This window comes from Rhinolophus ferrumequinum, chromosome X (assembly GCF_004115265.2).
Source record: "Rhinolophus ferrumequinum isolate MPI-CBG mRhiFer1 chromosome X, mRhiFer1_v1.p, whole genome shotgun sequence".
Classification (NCBI taxonomy): Eukaryota; Metazoa; Chordata; class Mammalia; order Chiroptera; family Rhinolophidae; genus Rhinolophus; species Rhinolophus ferrumequinum.
This window is the reverse complement of record NC_046284.1, coordinates 79,440,186-79,458,790: the sequence shown is the minus strand read 5'-3', so window position 1 is coordinate 79,458,790 and position 18,605 is coordinate 79,440,186. Positions and strand designations below refer to the sequence as shown.

General features: G+C 43.5%; 1 protein-coding gene across 1 annotated transcript in view; it reads right to left on the bottom strand.

Annotated features, from left to right (window-relative positions):
• Nucleotides 1–18,605, bottom strand: part of MSN (moesin) — a 67,753-nt gene that overhangs the window by 9,781 nt on the left and 39,367 nt on the right. Inside the window, exons 2-7 of the mRNA XM_033107654.1 lie at nt 14,390–14,473; nt 5,217–5,312; nt 3,800–4,074; nt 2,383–2,466; nt 1,577–1,723; nt 457–553 (exon numbers count right to left, since the gene is read on the bottom strand). Coding sequence (XP_032963545.1) covers nt 457–553; nt 1,577–1,723; nt 2,383–2,466; nt 3,800–4,074; nt 5,217–5,312; nt 14,390–14,473 — 783 coding nt within the window. The remainder of the gene's footprint in view (nt 1–456; nt 554–1,576; nt 1,724–2,382; nt 2,467–3,799; nt 4,075–5,216; nt 5,313–14,389; nt 14,474–18,605) is intronic.

Here is an 18,605-nt window from a genome sequence, read left to right as displayed (position 1 = left end):
GAGGATCTTCTTTGGATCTGGACTTCTGGCTCTGTCCTTTCTCCACAATTAAAGATAACTCAAGCATATGAACAGTTTCCACTTTCTGGGATCTAGAGGCTTTAAAAAAGATAAGACAGATACACTCTCTGTTTCTACCCCAGAGCCTCAGGAGAGCAAAAGATAGTGGCTAAGGGGCAGCACTTAGACTGCCTGTGGCTCTCTCTCATCTGTGCTTCTCCTGAGACATAAGTAGCAGGGTGGCACCAGGCACAGGATGCCTCCTAGCCATTTCTTGGTATCGACATCCCCTTCCATCACCAATCTCCTTTTGTGCCTCCTGCTCGCCCCCCCCCCCCTGCCCCAACACACACACAAAAGCCAGAAAAGGGAGAGGAAAATACAATGACCTGTTTGCCCCTAGCATTTTCCAGGCTGGGCAAGTACCTGTCTTGGCCAGGGGCAGGAATCACTTACCGGGGCTTTTTTGTCAATGGGCTTGATGACAAATTTCTTGTCATTGAAAGAGATGTTCCTGATTTCACTCCAAGGGAAACCTATCTTGGGAGTCAGTCTGTAGAAATGGAGACCAAGAACATCAGGACAAGGGTAAAAAAGAAAAACAAGAAGGACATAGAGGGTTGGTGCCTTGCCCTACCCACCACCAACTTCTCCTTTAAGGAGATAGATTCAGTGCCACTCAGCTAGTGTCATCACGTGCCACCAGGTTAGTGGCCAGCATTGAGGGTGCACAACGGACCTCCTGATACCACAACCAACATATTATTCCTTGTCCCAACCTCTGAGGTTCGTTTTATTATATTTTTTGTTGTGGCATGGTCCTTATAATAATCTGTCACAGAATCCCCAGCCGTATTTAACTGGGCTCTTCCACCTACTAAGATTGTAAAAGTGGAGGAGAAGGTAAATGATAAGCCCAAGATTCAGAAGTTACATGGGACAATAATTTATTGATCTCCAGCCTCACCAAGAGCAGACCAAGGTGGGAGAAAATAAGCAAGTGAGATAAGGTAGCAAGAGGGATTATAGGCCAAATGGCACTTAATCATCATATAGGAGAGGGCTTAATTACAAATCCTGAAAAAGTAGGTTCTAGGCCAATGCTGTTCAACAGAAATATAATGAGAGCCACACATGTAATTTAAAATTTTCTAGTAGCCACATGAAAGTAAATAAAAATAGGTGGAATTAATTGTTATAACAGTTCATTTAACCCAGTATATCCAAATACTAGCATTTACACATGTAAATCAATCCTTCAAAAAACATCAAGACATTTTACATTGTTTTTCACACTAAGTCTTCAAAGTCTGGTGTATAGTTCATACTTACAGCACATCTCAATTCAGAGTAGCCACATTTCAAGTGCTCAATAGCCACCTGTAGCCAGTGCTACCATAGTGAACAGGTGTAAGTCTAGTCAATGCAAGATTTAGAGGCCTGAGGGAGGTAGTACAATTACCTGGGCTGGTTTAAACTAGGTACCCAGGTGGGACCGAAGAGGTACAGTCCTACTCTGTGGTGAGCCGTAAGTGTAAGAGTGGTCCAAATAAACTGAGAGAGCTCTGAGCTATACCTGTCATTCTGCTCATAGATGTTGAGGCCCAGGGCATCCACCCCCAGCCACAGCTCTGAGCCTTTCTTGTTCTTGATGCTGAAGTAATTCACACCGTACATCTCCAGGTCCTGAGCAATCTTCAGATACTCCAGGACAGCATCTTCCCTAAACAACAGAGTGGGAGTTGTGGGAGGTTATAAAGGAGAGCCTGTGAATCAGACCTAGGGAGATAAAAAGCCTATCTGCTCTGCACTTCTGAAAAGTATCTTGCCATTAGGGGTGGGAAAGGGGATGGAAGGTAAACAGATGATGGTGAACATAGTACAACATGGAGTCTGAGGTCCGAAGTTCCCAAGGGTAATAAGGGTGGTCAGAACCCTGTTGGCCTCTAGCATGTTAGCTACCATAGAAGCCTTATACAGACATGTTCTTAGCAGAGCTCAGACAGGGTGGTGATGGCAAAACAACAAGACTTGCTCCTCAACTAGACAGCCCCCAAATGGTATGCCATGTTTAGAGAGCTCATTCCCTGTTTCTTTCTTGGGGAGGAGTCCCCGGTAGCCCAGAAGCTCCCTAGGGATCCTGAAGGCCCCTCCATTTCTTTATGGTCAAAACTGCTTGGGCTATCAGTTGTCATTGTTCACAAAAATATAGCTTTTATAACAGTTCTGATTAGCCTCTGTCTCTAAATTCTCCTCTACACTGCATTCCTGTCTCTCTCTCCCCAACATCCTCCAGTGTTCCTAGTCCTCTGTCTTTTATCTCCCTAGAACCAACTGCCCGGCAAGGGCAGTGGAGGTCCACAGTTCCTAGGACAGCCTTACCTGAGCATGCCCCGGTGCTCCTCATGCCACACCTGGATCCGCTCCTCCCACTGGTCCTTGTTGAGTTTGTGCTGCTCCAGGACCCTGAAAAGACAGTGGGTAGTGAGTAGTTGAAAGCACAAAGCCCAAATTGCAGGGGTTAAGGAATGCCCACTTAGCTCTCTAAGGGGTTGATTCAAAGACATTGTGGAATCAGCCCACTGAGGTCACACTGAAAGCAGACTGAAATTACAGCTAGAGGTATTACATAGACATAGGGAACTGCCTGAGAGGTAGGAGAGATACAAGAAAGAGTGACCAAGAAAATCAATGGGGACACTTTCCTTTGTACCTTTAACCAGAAAATTCAGTAATGTGCTGTGGTCCCCAAGCAAAACAGTAACGTATCAAGAGTTTGTGCTGTCTTGTGGTACTAAAAGTAGAAACGGGCCTTACAGAGGCATGCACACTCTCCCCTAGACCCTTGTGAGACCAACAGTTTGTGTTTTTGAGAATATTGCTCAGGGATGAGATTACAGCCTGTGGCTATAAAACAGAAAACTGAGCCCAAATGGCTTTGGGAGAAACTAACAGGCTCAACTTCTCAGATCTGTTAGATCATAAATAAGACTTGTTTCACATATACCATCACAGACATCATGGCAGCAACTCAGGTGGAGTCCCAGGGCACAACCACTATCCCTAATACCTTTAGGGATGAGTTGTGTATATGCCACAGCTCCAGTGGGACTGAGACTCCTAGGATGAAGGAAGCCTACGAAAATGGCCACTGGATGCAGTGAGAAAAAACCCTGGATTAAAAAATCAAGAGACAAGAGTTCCAGGTTTGGCTATGCCTCAAATGAACTGTGGGATATCGGGCCAAGTCAGAGAAAGCACCCCTGCACCACTATTTCCTTACCCAGGAGAAAAGGATAATTCCTGCCTTATTCATTTTGTGTGTTGTTGAGGTGCTAAAACAAAAATAGTGTCTGAGAGTGTTCAAAGTTTATAAAAGCAGAAGTTCTGTATACTGGTGATCAATATTAAAAGACTGTTTAAGCTCCCCATGTCTCTGGCTTACATATTTCTCTCTCTCCTCTGTGAATCTCTGAAGTAAAAAGTCTAAATCAGTGAAAAGGATTGAGAAAATTGGAACCAGGGAGGAGGGGAAAGATCAATCCATCTCTGGTTTTCTATATAAGAACCTCTTTCTAGGGTAACGAAGTCCTGCAATCAGGCAAAGAGAGGGGGGAAAAAGCTTTTTTATTTTGAGAGCCCGGGAAACAAATATGTCTCTCTGACTAGCATAACATCATGGTCTTTAGCTAGACCCTAGTGGGGAGGAACAGATCTGGCAACCCCTTTGTAACAGGAATTGGACAGCCTTGGGCCACAGCCCCCTCTGGCCAGGGCAGACAGCCAGGCACCACCTCACCTCTGTGGAAGCAACTTGTCCCCCGCCAAGTAGCCAGACTTGTGGACTTCCTTATTGAAGTCGCCATACTTGGACTGGACAGCATAGGAGGCCAGCAGCACGGCAGTCTCAGGTGGGCAGTAAATATCATCATTGAGAATGCCCTCCTTCACTTGCAGGAAGAACAGGCGTTGTGTGATGTCCTGGATCAATTCCTCGGATACATCCTCAGGGTAGAACTTGGCCCGAAACTTGAAGAGCAGGGGGCTTTCCTTCCGCACATCCTGGGCAGTCACCTGGGAGCAGCAAGGAGTTATGGGCTCTCAAAACAAGACTCTGGGGTTGGGGAGTGGCTGTAGGGTGGGGAGAAGATACTGAAAGATCATCAATTTGGATAATCCCAAAAAGCTGGGGGGCAACTCTCCTGGTAATTTAGAAAAGAGACACATTACTTTCATTGGGGACCCAATCCCAATTGCTTTCTGTTGGGGATTTCTATCTGAAATAAAGATTGTCATAAGCCCCCATGCTACCATTATCTGACAATACATACAACTGCCCGCAAATTTTAATGGGAGGCTTAAGAAATCTCTTCTTTTAAGGCTCCCCCAACTTCATAAATTAGCAAAGTAAAGACCAGGATGTGTGACTGGTGCCTGGGAATTGTTTAGGTAAGAGAACAAACTAGATTGTCTTTTAAAGCTTGAAATTGGCTCCTAATGGTTCCACATTTGTCCAGCAAAAGTCTCCACTCTTTGAGAAAACAAGACTCTGCCAGCAGGTGAGGCACCCATTCCCTAGACACAATCAGGGAAACAAGCCACAGGACAGTATGGAGACCTGCAAGGACAAATTCAGCCAGTTTGAGAATATTGAGATGAAGGACTGCCATGTTCCTGCAGAGAAGCTACTTGAATGAACCTACACCCAGATCATCCCATTTGGAGATCAACTGAGATAGAAAAATCAAGAAAGCACATCTGTCTGGGGTTCAGGCATCAGTTGACAGGTTAGGCAAGAGATCATGAGACCTCTGAGATTCCAGTTCAAGAGTCTGTAACTGTGTTTTTAACAAATTTCCTAAGACCCTTGAGTTTGAAAAAGAAAGGTGGGGGGGATATCAATCTCCTCCTGAAGAACCACTAATGGCTGTGATCTAAAACAAGTCAAAGTTTAAGACAGAGCTCCCAATGGGAAAGGAAAGGTCTCTTCCTCCTTGGTCCCGGGCCATTCATTCTGTGAGAAGTCAAAGTGGAGACAAACCAAGAGCTTTGCCTTAGCTGAGTCCTCTGCTCTTATTCTGATCCAGTGAGCAACAGATTGCCCAGTGAAAAACACAGCCCTAGGTACCCTGGATTTGCCAGCTAGCACGTTAACCCTCTGAGCAAGAGCTGGCAGAGGAATAAATTCCAAACCTCAGAGTGGGGTAAGCAGTTACCTTCTTATTGAGTTTCAGCCAAGTGGAGAAACCCTTAGTGTCCTGGTATTGCAGACCAAAGAACCAAACTTCCCTCAGGCCAATAGTTTTCACCACCTGGAAGAGAAAACGCAAAACAACCACTGATTGAAGGCAGAGAGGACACAAGAGTGGAGCAAACTTGGTCGCTGACTTTAAAGGACATAAGGTGCCCAGGGTCTGGCAAGAAAACACATTCGGGCAGCAGTCAACAAGTGACATTAGCATCTCTGTACAAAGTACTTCTGCTGAGGTAGGCAATGGATCTATTACTTATGAGCACTACCACACACCAATAACTTTAACCATTATCTCCTTTAATTTTCACAATAGCCCTATGATGTAAATACAATTAGGCCTGTTTTACAGATATTAAAAATAAGGTTCAGAGAACTGAAGGTTCAGTTAGTGCGTAGCAGAGTCAGGTCTGTTTGACTTCAAACCTATTAAAATCCAGTGCTTTCTGCCGCTTCCCTCCTTCTATTATGCCATGCAGTGTCCCACTCCAAGGACAGATTAAAGGCTGAAGGTAGAGATTGTCGGCTTAACTCCTGCATCTTGTTCTCCTGGGTTGCTCTTCTATCTTTATCAACTAGGAATAATGCCCACACCCTTCAGAATGAGTCCCATTTACAGTGCCCCAAGAAAGAATGTTTGAGGACACAGAGCAGGGACGGTGACACCCGAAAGCTGTGTTCTGCCTGAGGGATGAGATGCTTCTTTCCAGCTCTGGTTAGAGCCCAGTCATGATTTCTATTACCACTCACACAAGTTAAGAGTGGGAATGAGGGTGGAAACAGGGTGAGTACCTCCGTGTAGTAGCTGAGGGGCCCCCGATGCTCTGGGCCTCTTGGCTGAGCAGTGGGAAGGAAAGGGAGGCCAGCCAGGAGAAGACAAATGGGATCTGTTTTCCATTCCCTGACATTAGCATGTTAATGGTTCTGGCTTGCAGCTCAACCCCAGCATGCCTGCCACTGGGGATGGAGGCAATGTAGCTGAGCCACATCTTAATGAGGTCATGCTGGCATCAGGCAGTCTTCTTTATCTTTTTTTTTGGGGGGGGGGCAGGCAGTGGAATTGGGGAGGGTGAGGTGAAGATATTTACCTGGAGATAGAAACAGGGAACAAGAAGGCAGTGTTGTTGATGCCCTTCCCTGTAAATAAATCACTATCTCCCCTCAGTGCGTGCACACACACACATATACACACACACCCCTCCACTGTATCCACAAAATTTCTACTATGCATCCCAAGCCAAGCCCCACAGTCACTCTCAGAGTTTACAATCTAGAGCTTCAGAGGCCCCAAGGAAAAAGTAGTTTATTTGTATTAAGTATCTATTATGTGCCAGGTACTAACAACCCTGAGATATGTAGCTATTATCTCCGTTTTATAAGTGAGGGAATTGAGGCTTAGGAAGGCAATCTTTCTAAAACCGGAGAGCCTAGACTAGAATCCGGATGTGTATGACTCCAAAACCTGTATCCTTTCTTCTCTAGCATGCTATCTCCTAATGCCAAGGGCTCATAAGAGCTTAGGAGCTCTAGGGTTCTCAACTGACTAACTGCTTTTGTCTCTTTTATCCTGGATTCCCAGCCACATAATGAATCTTGACCACTCCTGCATCTAGATGTGGTTTCTGGCTTTCCACTAGGTGCAGTCAACAACCACTTTGGAAAGAAGCCATATTCCCAAGTCATCAAAACCTTCACCGCTCACTGGGGCATGCTTGGTGGTCATCCTTCCCTTTCATATCTTAAATCAGGTATCAGGAAACCTGAAAGTCTCAGTTTTTCTCTCCAACTTGCTGTGTGACTTCAAGGCAGCACATTTCCCTCTCTGGACCTCAGCTTCCCCATCTATTACAAATGGTGTGGCTTAAATGGCCTCTTTCTTCTCTCAAGTTCTATTACTCCATTAATTAGGTTATTTTTAAATGACTAAGAAATACAATCCCATTTCCCACCTACCTCTTGCTGACTTGGGTAATCAGGAACAGGTTTAGAAAAGACAAACGGGTGAGGGGATGAGGAAAGATCAAAAGACTTCCAGGATTCAATGGCAAGGTGAGTCCCTCAGTCTAAGTCAATAGGCAATAAGAATTGCCAGCAGGTTTTAGATGGAGAATACAAAATGCTCGTGCTGAAATGTGATATGGGCTTTTTTTTGCAGAGGATAGAGTGGAGGGTGTGGACAGGAAAGATTGTTTAAAGCACCTCTTATCTCATCCTAGATATAAAATGGGGCCCAATTAACAGCTCTAATGATTTTCCACAGGGTTGCAAAAGAATAGTGTGTCTAGATGCAATCAGTGGGAAGAAGGGAAGAAGTAAGTTCCAAGAAACAATTCAGCCCAGGAGAGAAAGAGACACACTAAAGATACTGGAGATGAACAATTAGGGCCAGAATGCTAGGTGGAGGGGGGTAGACGGGGAACAGAACTGGTAGAGCAGCAACTGGCCTTTGTCTGTACCAATAGCCCAACTGTATAGGCTCAAAGACACCAGAACTAAAAGGGAGTGAGGCAGGCACAGACTACGTAACCAGTCCCAGAGGTCCCAGGAGTGAGCTACTTAGCCTCTTTTTGCACCAAGTTGTCTGGTTCACTAGTGGGATGGGTAGAAATGTGATGAGAGAGAGTTCCAGGATCAGGAGTATCTCTGAGAACAAGTTGGACAAAGTAATAGCTAAAGCGCTATCAAAAAAGAAAATCAGGATCAGTAGGGGATTTTAATCTCTCTGAGCACTGCTCTTTCCCTTATGAACACAGAGAAATCAAATACATATAAATTTTCCACTTCCTTAGGCTCCAGCACTTGGAGATGAGCAACATCTCTCAGCCTCCACTTAAGCCCCAAAGTGAGGGAAGTGAGGGTGTGGGGGGAAGGAAATATGGTCTGAAGTCAGAATTGAGACTGAAAAAGAACAAAGGATAAAACAGATGACCCCTGGACCCTAAGCTATAAGGAAATCTCAAGACTTGGAAATGAAGCCAAGCTTTGCTTGCTTCCTGCTTTGCTTCCAGGTGAGACCACTCCAGAGGAAAGAGAAACCTCATTTTCTAGTGGGAGAGAATACCTAGATCCTGGTTCCAGGAACAACATTTGTGGCTGCAGTGACTAGGATCCTATCCTTCTACTCTGAGAAATGGTTCCATCCCTGAGGGAAAAAAACACAAAACTTTCTTGGCCTCCTTTGACCCCAGACAGCCAGCTCACCTGGCTGAACTGAGCTAGAAGTTCTCAAAGCTGCCATGGAAGAAATCCATAAGCAGCAGAAAACAATGAAGCCATATACCCAGGGGGCACAAGGAGGGAGCAAGGGTAGGGGGGCAGATACAAGTAGAGGGCTGCAAGCCAGAATTTCTTTGAAGCCTCAGGTTTAGTCTTAATCACTTGTGCAGATTTTACATTCTACTCCTTAAATCTCTATGTTTAATAATGAAATAGCACCTACAATTAAAACTGATGGTCCAAGATACTAAATCACTCATCCCACAGTTCTGCATACCTCCTAGAACCTGCCACATATACCTAGAGGGAGTAAGACTTCGGTTTGTAAGACACTGGCTGTGGATTCTATCCAGCCACATAAGACAAACCCCTGAAACAGACTGTGGAGCATTATAGAATCTAAGTAGCATAAACTGGAAAACTGGAGTCCAGTGAGGGGAAGAGATCTGCCTCTGAGAAAATCCTCCCTAATTACCAGGAGCATCTGGATGTATGAAAGAACCCCCTTTTGCCTCTCTTTGCATGTGAAGGCTGTTTATGTCTTAAGTCTGTGGAGGGGAGGGGAAACAAGATAAATCCTGAAGCCCAGAGCACCCTTTCCCCACATACCCCATGCATCTGAGTAAACAAACTAGTGACATAATCACCCACTTCAGAAGCCCAGACCAGGATCAGGAAGCAAGGCTGGAGCCTCAAGAGGAAAACTGTGTGAGAAGTTATGTGCAAAACTGCGTCAGTGCCCAAACATCTGAGGCCCACTGAGATCCCATCAGCCACCCACCTAAAAGCAAATCAATGCACAATTGCAAAGTTCCAGGAGGGGCTGCCACCATCACTGCTTCTGCTATTCCACACTGGCTGTGCTCAAGTGGCCACCTGCTCTATAGCACAGAACACACTCAGCTAGAGTTCTAAGTTTAGGGACCAAACTTTCCTCCACTCAGACTGGGAAAAGGCAAAGAACAGGGAGCCCACAGAGGACAGAGCTGACAAAATGCACTGGGAAAACTGTGAAATGCTACATGGCTTGCTTCAGGACACTATACTACTTCCTAGCTATCTGATCTTAAGCAGGTTCTTTCCCCTCTCTAAGCCTCAGTTCCTCATCTACAAGATGAAGACACTTCTATTATAATAATAGATGTTAGTTATTTCATAAAATAAAAAATGGAAGGAAAAGAAGATAGGGTTGCTGCCTTCGACATAGAGTCCACAAATCCTAAGGACGTTTTTGAGCCAGAAAAGCTTCCTGATTTCATGGCTCCCTTATCTGAACTTCCAGGGCAATTTCCACCTGTTTATTTAGCCCTTAAGAGAACAACCAACATTAGAATGCCTGCTATGTACCAGGTACTTTACTCATTTGAAGATTAAATAAGACCACAAAACCTCTGAGATTAGTGTGATTACCATTTTCCTGAGGAAAGTCAAGTCCTAAGAGGTTAAATGAACCATCCAAGGTCACACAGTTAAATGGCGGAATATAATTTGAACCCAAAGCCAACACCAAATCCTGCGATCTATACACAACCTGAACCCCAAAGGTGTTTCTTTCATTCTATATGGGAGGAGAGTTGCATGTACTTTTCAATGCTTCCATAGGTAAGGAACTCCAACTTCCTTAAGGGCAGAGATGGTGTCTGATGGGTCTGGAGATTCTCCCTGAGAAACAGGAGACCTTCAGTCAATGTTGAATCAGTCATTGAATAGATGAATGAAGAATGCTCTGAGATTTTACCTCTTCCAGAGCTCAAAATCTTGAGGAGAGAGGGCAGGTAGAGTTAGACTAGAGATAGAGCTAGAGACCCTGGCTGGGGAAGAGCCAAGCAGAGGGTTTTCAACGTGGACTTCATGGTAGTAGCACTGACCCCTAGTGTCACCGAGGTAATCAAGAGCCCTCTGAAGGACCTTAGGCTTTAGAAGAAGAGGAAAATGAGAGAATCAATGTTGCAATGTGTTTTCTCCTCAAGTCCTTAGGATTTGTGGCCTCCTCAGGCTATAGCTTCCCATTGTTGCCTGATATTTACCACTGGTACCAAGTAAGGTGCTTCCTCTCCAGGTGGCTTCCTTTCTGGTCACCAGCCAGACAACTGCTGGGTCCCTGGATTGCCCCAGAGCTTTTGTCAATTCCTCCTAAGGAGTCCAGCTCCTTCGTCCTAGGCCCCAGTTCCAGAAGGAGGGCCTCCTTGAATGGTGGGTCTGAAAGGCCAGACAGAATGAACTTCTTCTCTTATGACTCCTCAAGTCAGTGAAAAGAGATCATATCCCTCAATGGCCTGTGAACACATACTTCTGTAGATTCTTGTTCAGACCTGTCCTTCCCCCAAGAGTGCCAGATGCTCAATTCCATGTCTGAGTTCAAATCTTTTTCCCTGTAGTTTTCACCTATGAGGTCCCAGCTCTGCCCCCTCATAGAACATGACTGCCCCTTCCTTCCTTCCTACAACCGCTCCTCAGAGATCTCAAGAAAAAGAACACATCTCCTCTTGAATCTTCTCCAAGCTAAACAGCCTCATTCACCCTAAGCTGATTAAGCAGAGCAGTTTGGGAAAGCATTGTTTTGCAGTCAAAGATGTATTTAGAATTCCATATAACAACTTACTAACTAAATAACCTAGAGTGTGTCCTTTCACCTTTCATAGGCAGGATCATTGCGAGGATTAAAGCACTTAGCCAGACAGGTACTCAATATATGATATTTCTCAAAACAATGATCTTCCAGATAGGAATTTATAAACCTCCTGGTTTTCTCCCTTTCCTCCTCTCAACCAGTATGAAAGATTCAAGTCCCTCAGGGGCTTTGTTTGGGAAGCAGTAGCTTTCAGAACTAGCACATCAATCTGGCCAGGGCTCCCTACCATCTGGGTTTCCCTCATAACCATACCCATAGTACATAAACCAAACAAACACTAACAAAGAATTACCAGGCCTGTGGCTTTTCAGTTAATAAACTTCTTTGTTCCAGGATTTTTCCACCCTGGGCCTAAATTATGCCCTCCTCATCCTCCACAGCTATCCCCCTCCAATACAAATGAATAAAGCCCCCAGTGTTGAGGGCAGGGGATGGCTTGAGAGAGGTGGGGTGTAAAACCAGGGCTCTAGGAAGGAGTCTGAGTAGAGTCCAGAAGGAGCTTCTGGTTCCCAACTGTACCATAAAATCCACACTGGCTGATACTCTCCCCTCTATAGCTGCTACCCAGAATGATATTGCTTTCTGAATCAGAGGGCCAATCAGCCTTTGTATCAGATGGACACCTTCTCCTTTTTGTCCCAGAGACATTAAGAAGCCTGTCCAGGAAGAGATGTCCCCCAAGCCAGGTAGCTTCCCCCCGACAAACACAAACTGCTAATCATACTCAAGTGAGGCATTTCCCTCCTTTTTATATGAAAGGGTCATCTGAAATTTAGTGGGGTTAGAAATAGGAAAGAGATATGGAATGCAGAAACAAATGCTGGAGATAAATTTTTGAAAGATAAACAGACTGGCGAGATCAGATCATCATCGTATAGATGGGGAAACTGGGGCCCGTAGAGGGGAAAGGTTTGTGTAAGGTATAGGGAGAGTTAGCAATAGAGCCAGCCCTAGGCCCCAAGATTTCTAACTTTCCATCCAGTGCCCTTTCAACTTCACCAGGCTGTTCCTTTAAAAGCTCTCCAATATAAAACCTGCATGCAAAGGGAGAATGCAAAACCTTAATATAATCAAATGCATTCAGTCATTCCAGACTAACATTGTAATCACTTTTGAGCTATGTGAATGTCAGCACATTATTTTAAATGTAGTAAATGTATGTTTAAATGTTCCTATGACTAGTTTGTGCTTTCACAAATTAAGTATCAATGGTTACCCTTCACTGTTCAAAACAAAAGGAACTCCAGAGAAGAAGCAAGTTCCAGCTAAATTAAAAGTTAGATATTCTGAGGATCTTCAAGCTCATCTCACAATTCTAGCTGATTAACAAGACAAGAAGTATCATGGCATTTGGGAGCTATCCTTCATTACATCTCTACTACATGCTGGATACATCACGTAACACTCGATTCCCTATTTCTATTTTCATGTTGTCTTTCTCAACTATTTCTAATTTATCATTTTGAATATTACGTATCCTTATAAACCACTATAACAATTTTGGGGGTTATAAGCAATATATAAATAATACACTTTTTCATAACCTCACAAAAAGCCTGTGAGGTAAGTATTAGACCCACTTTTGGGGGGAAGGAGGATAAAAATACCAACCCAGAGAGGTTCAATAATTTTCACAAGGCTTACCAAGGAAAATGAAGATTCTGTTTCCTCAACTACAAAATGGGGCCAGTTGTAATTCCTGGACTCAAAGGGCTTTGTGATAGTCAAATGATATGGTACACAAAATGCCTGTCACGGTACGTGATGTACAGTAAGCCCTGGACAAATACTAATTCTCACTGGTATTAGCCATAAAGAACAATTTTCTCACTCTACCATATGACATCAGGGACTCAAGAGGGGCATGCCCAACCAAGCTTTCCTCAGATTTCTAGCCATCCCTTCCTTTTACATGGAGATCTGAATGGAAAACAGCCTCTTACCACCCCATCTCCATTCTCTCCTTATTTTTCCCTCACCAGTCAGGTGTATTCACAGGAATAGAATTATCTCATTTGAATACAACCTCTTTCTTCTTTCTTCCTTCCCATTCTCAACTCTGGGGAAGTTCTCAGACAGTAGATGGACTCAGATGGCAAATGAGAAAGGGAAGTAAGAAGGCCCAGAAAAATCTATCAAGGTGACATGTGGTCCTAACATCCTGGACAATGTCAGACCCCCATCTCACCAGAGGCTGGTGGGGAAATGAGGTAATGGCCCATCTGGAGGGATCCCAGCCACTGGAAAAGGGAACCACATTTTCATTCCTGAAAGTCTGGTTGCAGATGGCACATTCCCTTGGCCACTGGAGAATTTCTGAATGCTGAAGGATTTCTGTGGCCCCCACCTGGCTGTCATACAGCACATCCCTTCTGATAATGGTGATTTGTAGTGAAGGGACACCCCTTAGGTTGGAGACAGGAATAAACATTTCAGTATCACCTCCCTGGCATGGCTTCAGGAGATGAAGTACCCTCCTATTGCATTCATCAGCCCCAGGGCTGTCCTAAGTCCCAATATTCTTTGGAGGGAAATGTACATACAACACACTACCTTAGGGAGAGTAAGTCGGTTTTCATCTACTAGAAAACAACAACAAAAATGTGACAGAAGCCATGTGATACAGTAACAAGAATGTGGGGTTCAGCTAGATGCAATTATTTTTTTCTTGGAGTCTTGTTTACTTTTTTTTATTATTAGTTTCAGGTATACAAAATAATATAGTGATTAGACATTTACCCCCCTCACAAAGTGATAACCCTAACAAGTCTACTACCCATCTGACACCATACATAGCTATTATTAGGTTGGTGCAAAAGTAATTGCTTTTTTGCAATTTTTAACCTTTTAAAGTGCAATTACTTTTGCACCAACCTAATACAATACCATTGACTACATTCCCTATGCTGTACTTCACATCCCATAACCATATATATATATTTAAATATCGTTGACATTCAATATTATTTTATATTAGTTTCAGGTGTACAATGGGATATGATTCTGTGCTAGATGCTTTAAAAATGTTAGCACACAGAGCCTTCTAGCACAGAATCATACCCCATTCACTTCTCTTTTTTGCCATGTTCAGGACCAACGATAGGATTAACCAGAGCCATCCAAGATGCAGGCTTTCAAAGTTAAACTTTGCCTCCTTTGTTATTAAGGCCTTTATTTTGACCTATTTTTGGAAGAGCAAATAGGAAAAGAGATTGCCAAGAAGCAGATATCGTGATGGGAGCTACTGGGAGAAGTGAAATTGCCTAAGGAGCAACAAGTTCCTCCCTTACCTGGTCAAAGAGCTGCTTGCCAGTGGTGTTGGGCTGGATGGCAAACTCCAGCTCTGCATCCATGGTGGTCACACGCACATTGATCTAGGATGAGATCAAAGGAAGCAAGTTAGTTGTCTGGCTCTGTGCTCAGTAGAGCCTAGGACAAGTATCTCTGTTCAACCACAGAATGGGGAACTAGGATGCTAAGAACCTGAGTAACTTAGAAATTGGTGGCAAAGAAGGGAGAATATTGGAATAAACAAACAATTATCCAGCCCCTGTTACCAAACAGCTGACTACTGAAGACAAAAACAAACAAAAAACCCAGCAATAGAGCAGTGCTTACCAAGGGGCAAACAAATGAATGCAAATCAGCTTACTATCAAGAGGAAGCAAATGTTGACTGTAGTTCTTCCAGAAAGCCTTCTCTGCCTTCTCTACCTACACCACCCAGCCCCAAGCCCACAGCATTCTCTCCCCACCTCTGATCTACAGCCTGGATTATCTACAGCACTGGTCTTTGCAGAGGCAAGTTAAATGCAGGATAAAGAACACTAGGTTCCAAGCCTAGCACTGTAACTGGCTCAATTTACAACCCTAGATGTCTTATTCTCTTCATGAGCCTTAGTTCCCTTCATCTGTGCAAGGGCAAGAATGGGGGAGGGAGGGTCGTGTCGGTCAACTCCACTCGGTGATATCCAAGGTCCATTTTGGAACTGATGTTTATGGTTCTATATACCAACTTGCATTGTTAATGCTTCCTGTACTTACGTGCTATTGGTCTCCTTAGGCACAAGAGAGGAAAGGGGGCCTCAGCAGAGGTAGGTGTGGGTGGCATAGAGTTGCTACCAAAGCCAAGTCAGCAGAGGGAAAATGGAACAGGGAGAGGCCAAAATTTCAAAGAGAAAAAAAACGAACAAACACAAAAAAACACGTAGTCACAAACAGTATTTCATAGGCACTAGCAAAAGTACTCTCCACCTTTACAAACAGATCCCCTAGCTCAAGGCAATGATAGCTGAAATTTCATCAGTAAAGATTTGTTCCTTTGGCTAAAAACTTAGTGGCGGTGATGGTAGTAATAGCAACAAAGCTTTCACGTATGGAGACTTACTACTCACTAGGCGCTTCATGATACCCTGTTTCAATCACCCTGTGAAGTACAGAGTATCATCTCCATGTTGAGGATGAAGAAGATATTTGTCTAAAGTCACACCACTAGTAAGTAGGGAACACAGGGTCTGAATTCAGATCTAAGTCCAAACCTCACAATTTAAACCAATACACTAAATATCACTTATATCAAAGTGAAAATGTCTCCCATTAAAAGAAATCTGTGTAACTTTACTAACAATTGTCACCCCAATAAATTTTACTTAAAAAAAAAGAAATCAAGGATTTTTTTTAATTGTTGGACATTTTGCTTAAGTATTCTATATGGTACAGGCAAAAGATGGCTTGTTATATGGTCATATAAAATATTTATAAAGGTTATTTTATATGCAGGAAAAACTCCTCAGTAATATGAAGTGACGAAGAATAAGCAAAAAGATTGTATAAGCTCAATTTTGTCAAAACTATGTATAGAAAGATGATTGGAATCATGTCCAAGTGTTAGGCTTGGTTTTGGGGTGGTGCTCTTATGAGTGTGTTCTATATTTTCTAAGATGCTCATGTACTACTTACACTATTGAGGGGGGGAGACTAAAAATAGAACTGTCAAGATGCAAATCCCCATGGAATGGGTAAAACATTAAGTCTTATCAGTCTTTGACACCTCTGGGCCTTTCCTGAGCACAGAGGTCACTTAGCGGGGAAGAGGAGGCCAGGCAGCCATTTTGCTAGCTAAACAATTCTGATGAGGACCAGGCCTGGGGAACAACTTTGTAAATAAATCTCACCAGGGAGTCAGGGAGGAAATCTATTTCAGGATTGACAATGGGACAGGAAAGGCCCTGAAGGCAGGAACAAGTAAGGCAAGTACCCAAGTGGGAGGCAATGGGCAAGGTTAGCCACCTTGACTTGGTGTTACCCTAGGCTTCCTGCCAATCCAGTGACCTTCGTAGAATCAGCCCTCACAAGGTAGAGAGAATGAGGCCCAATGGGCTGCAATTTGGCCGCAACCTCTAGCCTCAAACACTTGAGCTGGGTCAGTGGAGACCTCAAAACACCAATGACTGAGGGATAGGAAAGAGCGGAAAAGGGATAGGGGGTCTTTTAGTATATGGGACTTCATTCTCATCTCAAGGTTTCTGTCTTACTGAGAGTTACCTCTCCAGTGTCCAAAACTCAGTGGATATATACAAGATGGTGGCTAAATGAACAGTACTAAGCAAGGGAATATAAGAGACAGACATATATAACATAGCATGCAGATTCAGAGGTGGGAACATTTTACATCTTAAACTTTTTTGTGCCATGGACCCTTCTGGGAAGTCTGTTTAAAATCTATGGACCCCTTCTCAGAATATCTGTAAATGTATGACACAGAGTAGATAAAAAGGAACCAATTATATTGAAATAGTTATCAAAATTTAATATGTGCTTCTGTATTATCTATTAAGTAATTACCTAACACAGGGTCTTAATAGTTATCACTACTGTAATTTCAACTTTGTGCTGAGCATAAATAATATTTTGAGAACTCTACAATAACTAAATCGTGACATAAAAGCATCTTAAATTTCCATTGGTGACAGAGTCACAGATACTGCCATTACAACTTCCTTTTTCTGCCTACATTCATAATTGAAAGAGGGGCTAAATTTCAGTGAGAGGCTAGTGAAAACAAATACGTAATTTTCCTCCAGCCAGACGGATCCTTCACATTTCAAATTATACCAATGGACCCCATGGAGGCCTGAGGACTCCAGGTTAAGGAGCTTCCTATAAATTTATTTCAGTTCACCCAATATAAATGGAACACTATGTTTAAGGAACTATGGTTAGAGGTGTAGGACCAGTCTCTGACCTCAAAGTACTTACTGATTAATAGAAAACTGTAACATACAAGAGAGACACCCTGAGAAGTGCCATAGCAGAACAAAAAAACATTTTGTGGAAATAAGGAACCACACAGTTCAGTGGTTTGTACTGGTCTCTAAGGATAAGCTGGATTTTTTTTAAAAAGGGAGACTGTGGGAGTGGGGTAAGAGCACCCACATGTCCCAGGTAGAGAAATGTATGATGATCCAGGAGACAGAGATGCAGATGGCCTGCTTAGAAGCAAGCATGTAAGGCCTACTCCAGGGTGAATGAGGCCTGCAGAGTGAAGAGTAGACAGAGAAACTGGGAAGGTAGGTAGGTAGAGAGCCTTGAATGCTGTGCTAGAAAGCTGGGCCTTAATTCTGTCAGCAGTGCCAGCCAGCCTGGAAGTCCTCAGCAGGGTGGGGCAAAATCTGAACAGGGATTTTGGGAAGAAAGTGCCCAGGAAGGAAACTGAGAAAAGGGGTGGGACTCCAGGGCAACATTCCACAGCCTAAGAGTTCTCTTTAATTCACACTATTAGGAAGAATTTTCAAAGGAAATAAGCCAGTGTCTCTCGCATATCATGTCAATCACCAGTTATGCGAATCTAGCATCTTCAGGGCCTGGCTCATAAGCCCAAATATTTAACTCAAATATTTGTTAACGAGAAAGGATTAAGAAGTACAAACTTGCAATTACAAAATAGTCATGGGGATGTAAAATACAGTTTACAGAATATAGTTAATAATATTGTAATAACTGCATATGGTGTCAGGTGGGTGCAAGACATAGGTGGGATCACTTCCTAAGTTACATAAATGTCTAACCACTATGCTGTACACCTGACACTAATATAATATTGAGTATCAACTGTAATTGAAAAATTAAAAAATAAATAAAATGCTTCTTAAATAAATCAATTGGTAGAAAAGGACCCAGCATAGGTTAGGAATAAGCATGCCAGAGAGGCCAGTGTTGTCCAGCGCTCTCCCTCTTAGATAGAGCATCACACCAGAACAAAGACTCTCCTGAAGTTCTCAGCAGAGAACTAAATCTGAAGATGTCCAGCTGAAACCAAACTGGAACCTATTTCTCCAGAATCCCTGCTCAGGGTTTCTGCCATTTTACTGTGGCTGCTTCTCCAGGGAGAGCAGCCTGAGGTTTCCTGAATTTCACTGTAGAGACAAATAATCTTAGATTTTAAAAAATGGGGGGGGGGAGCACACACAAAGGGACTTCTATTCCTGCTACCAGTTAACTCAGAAGA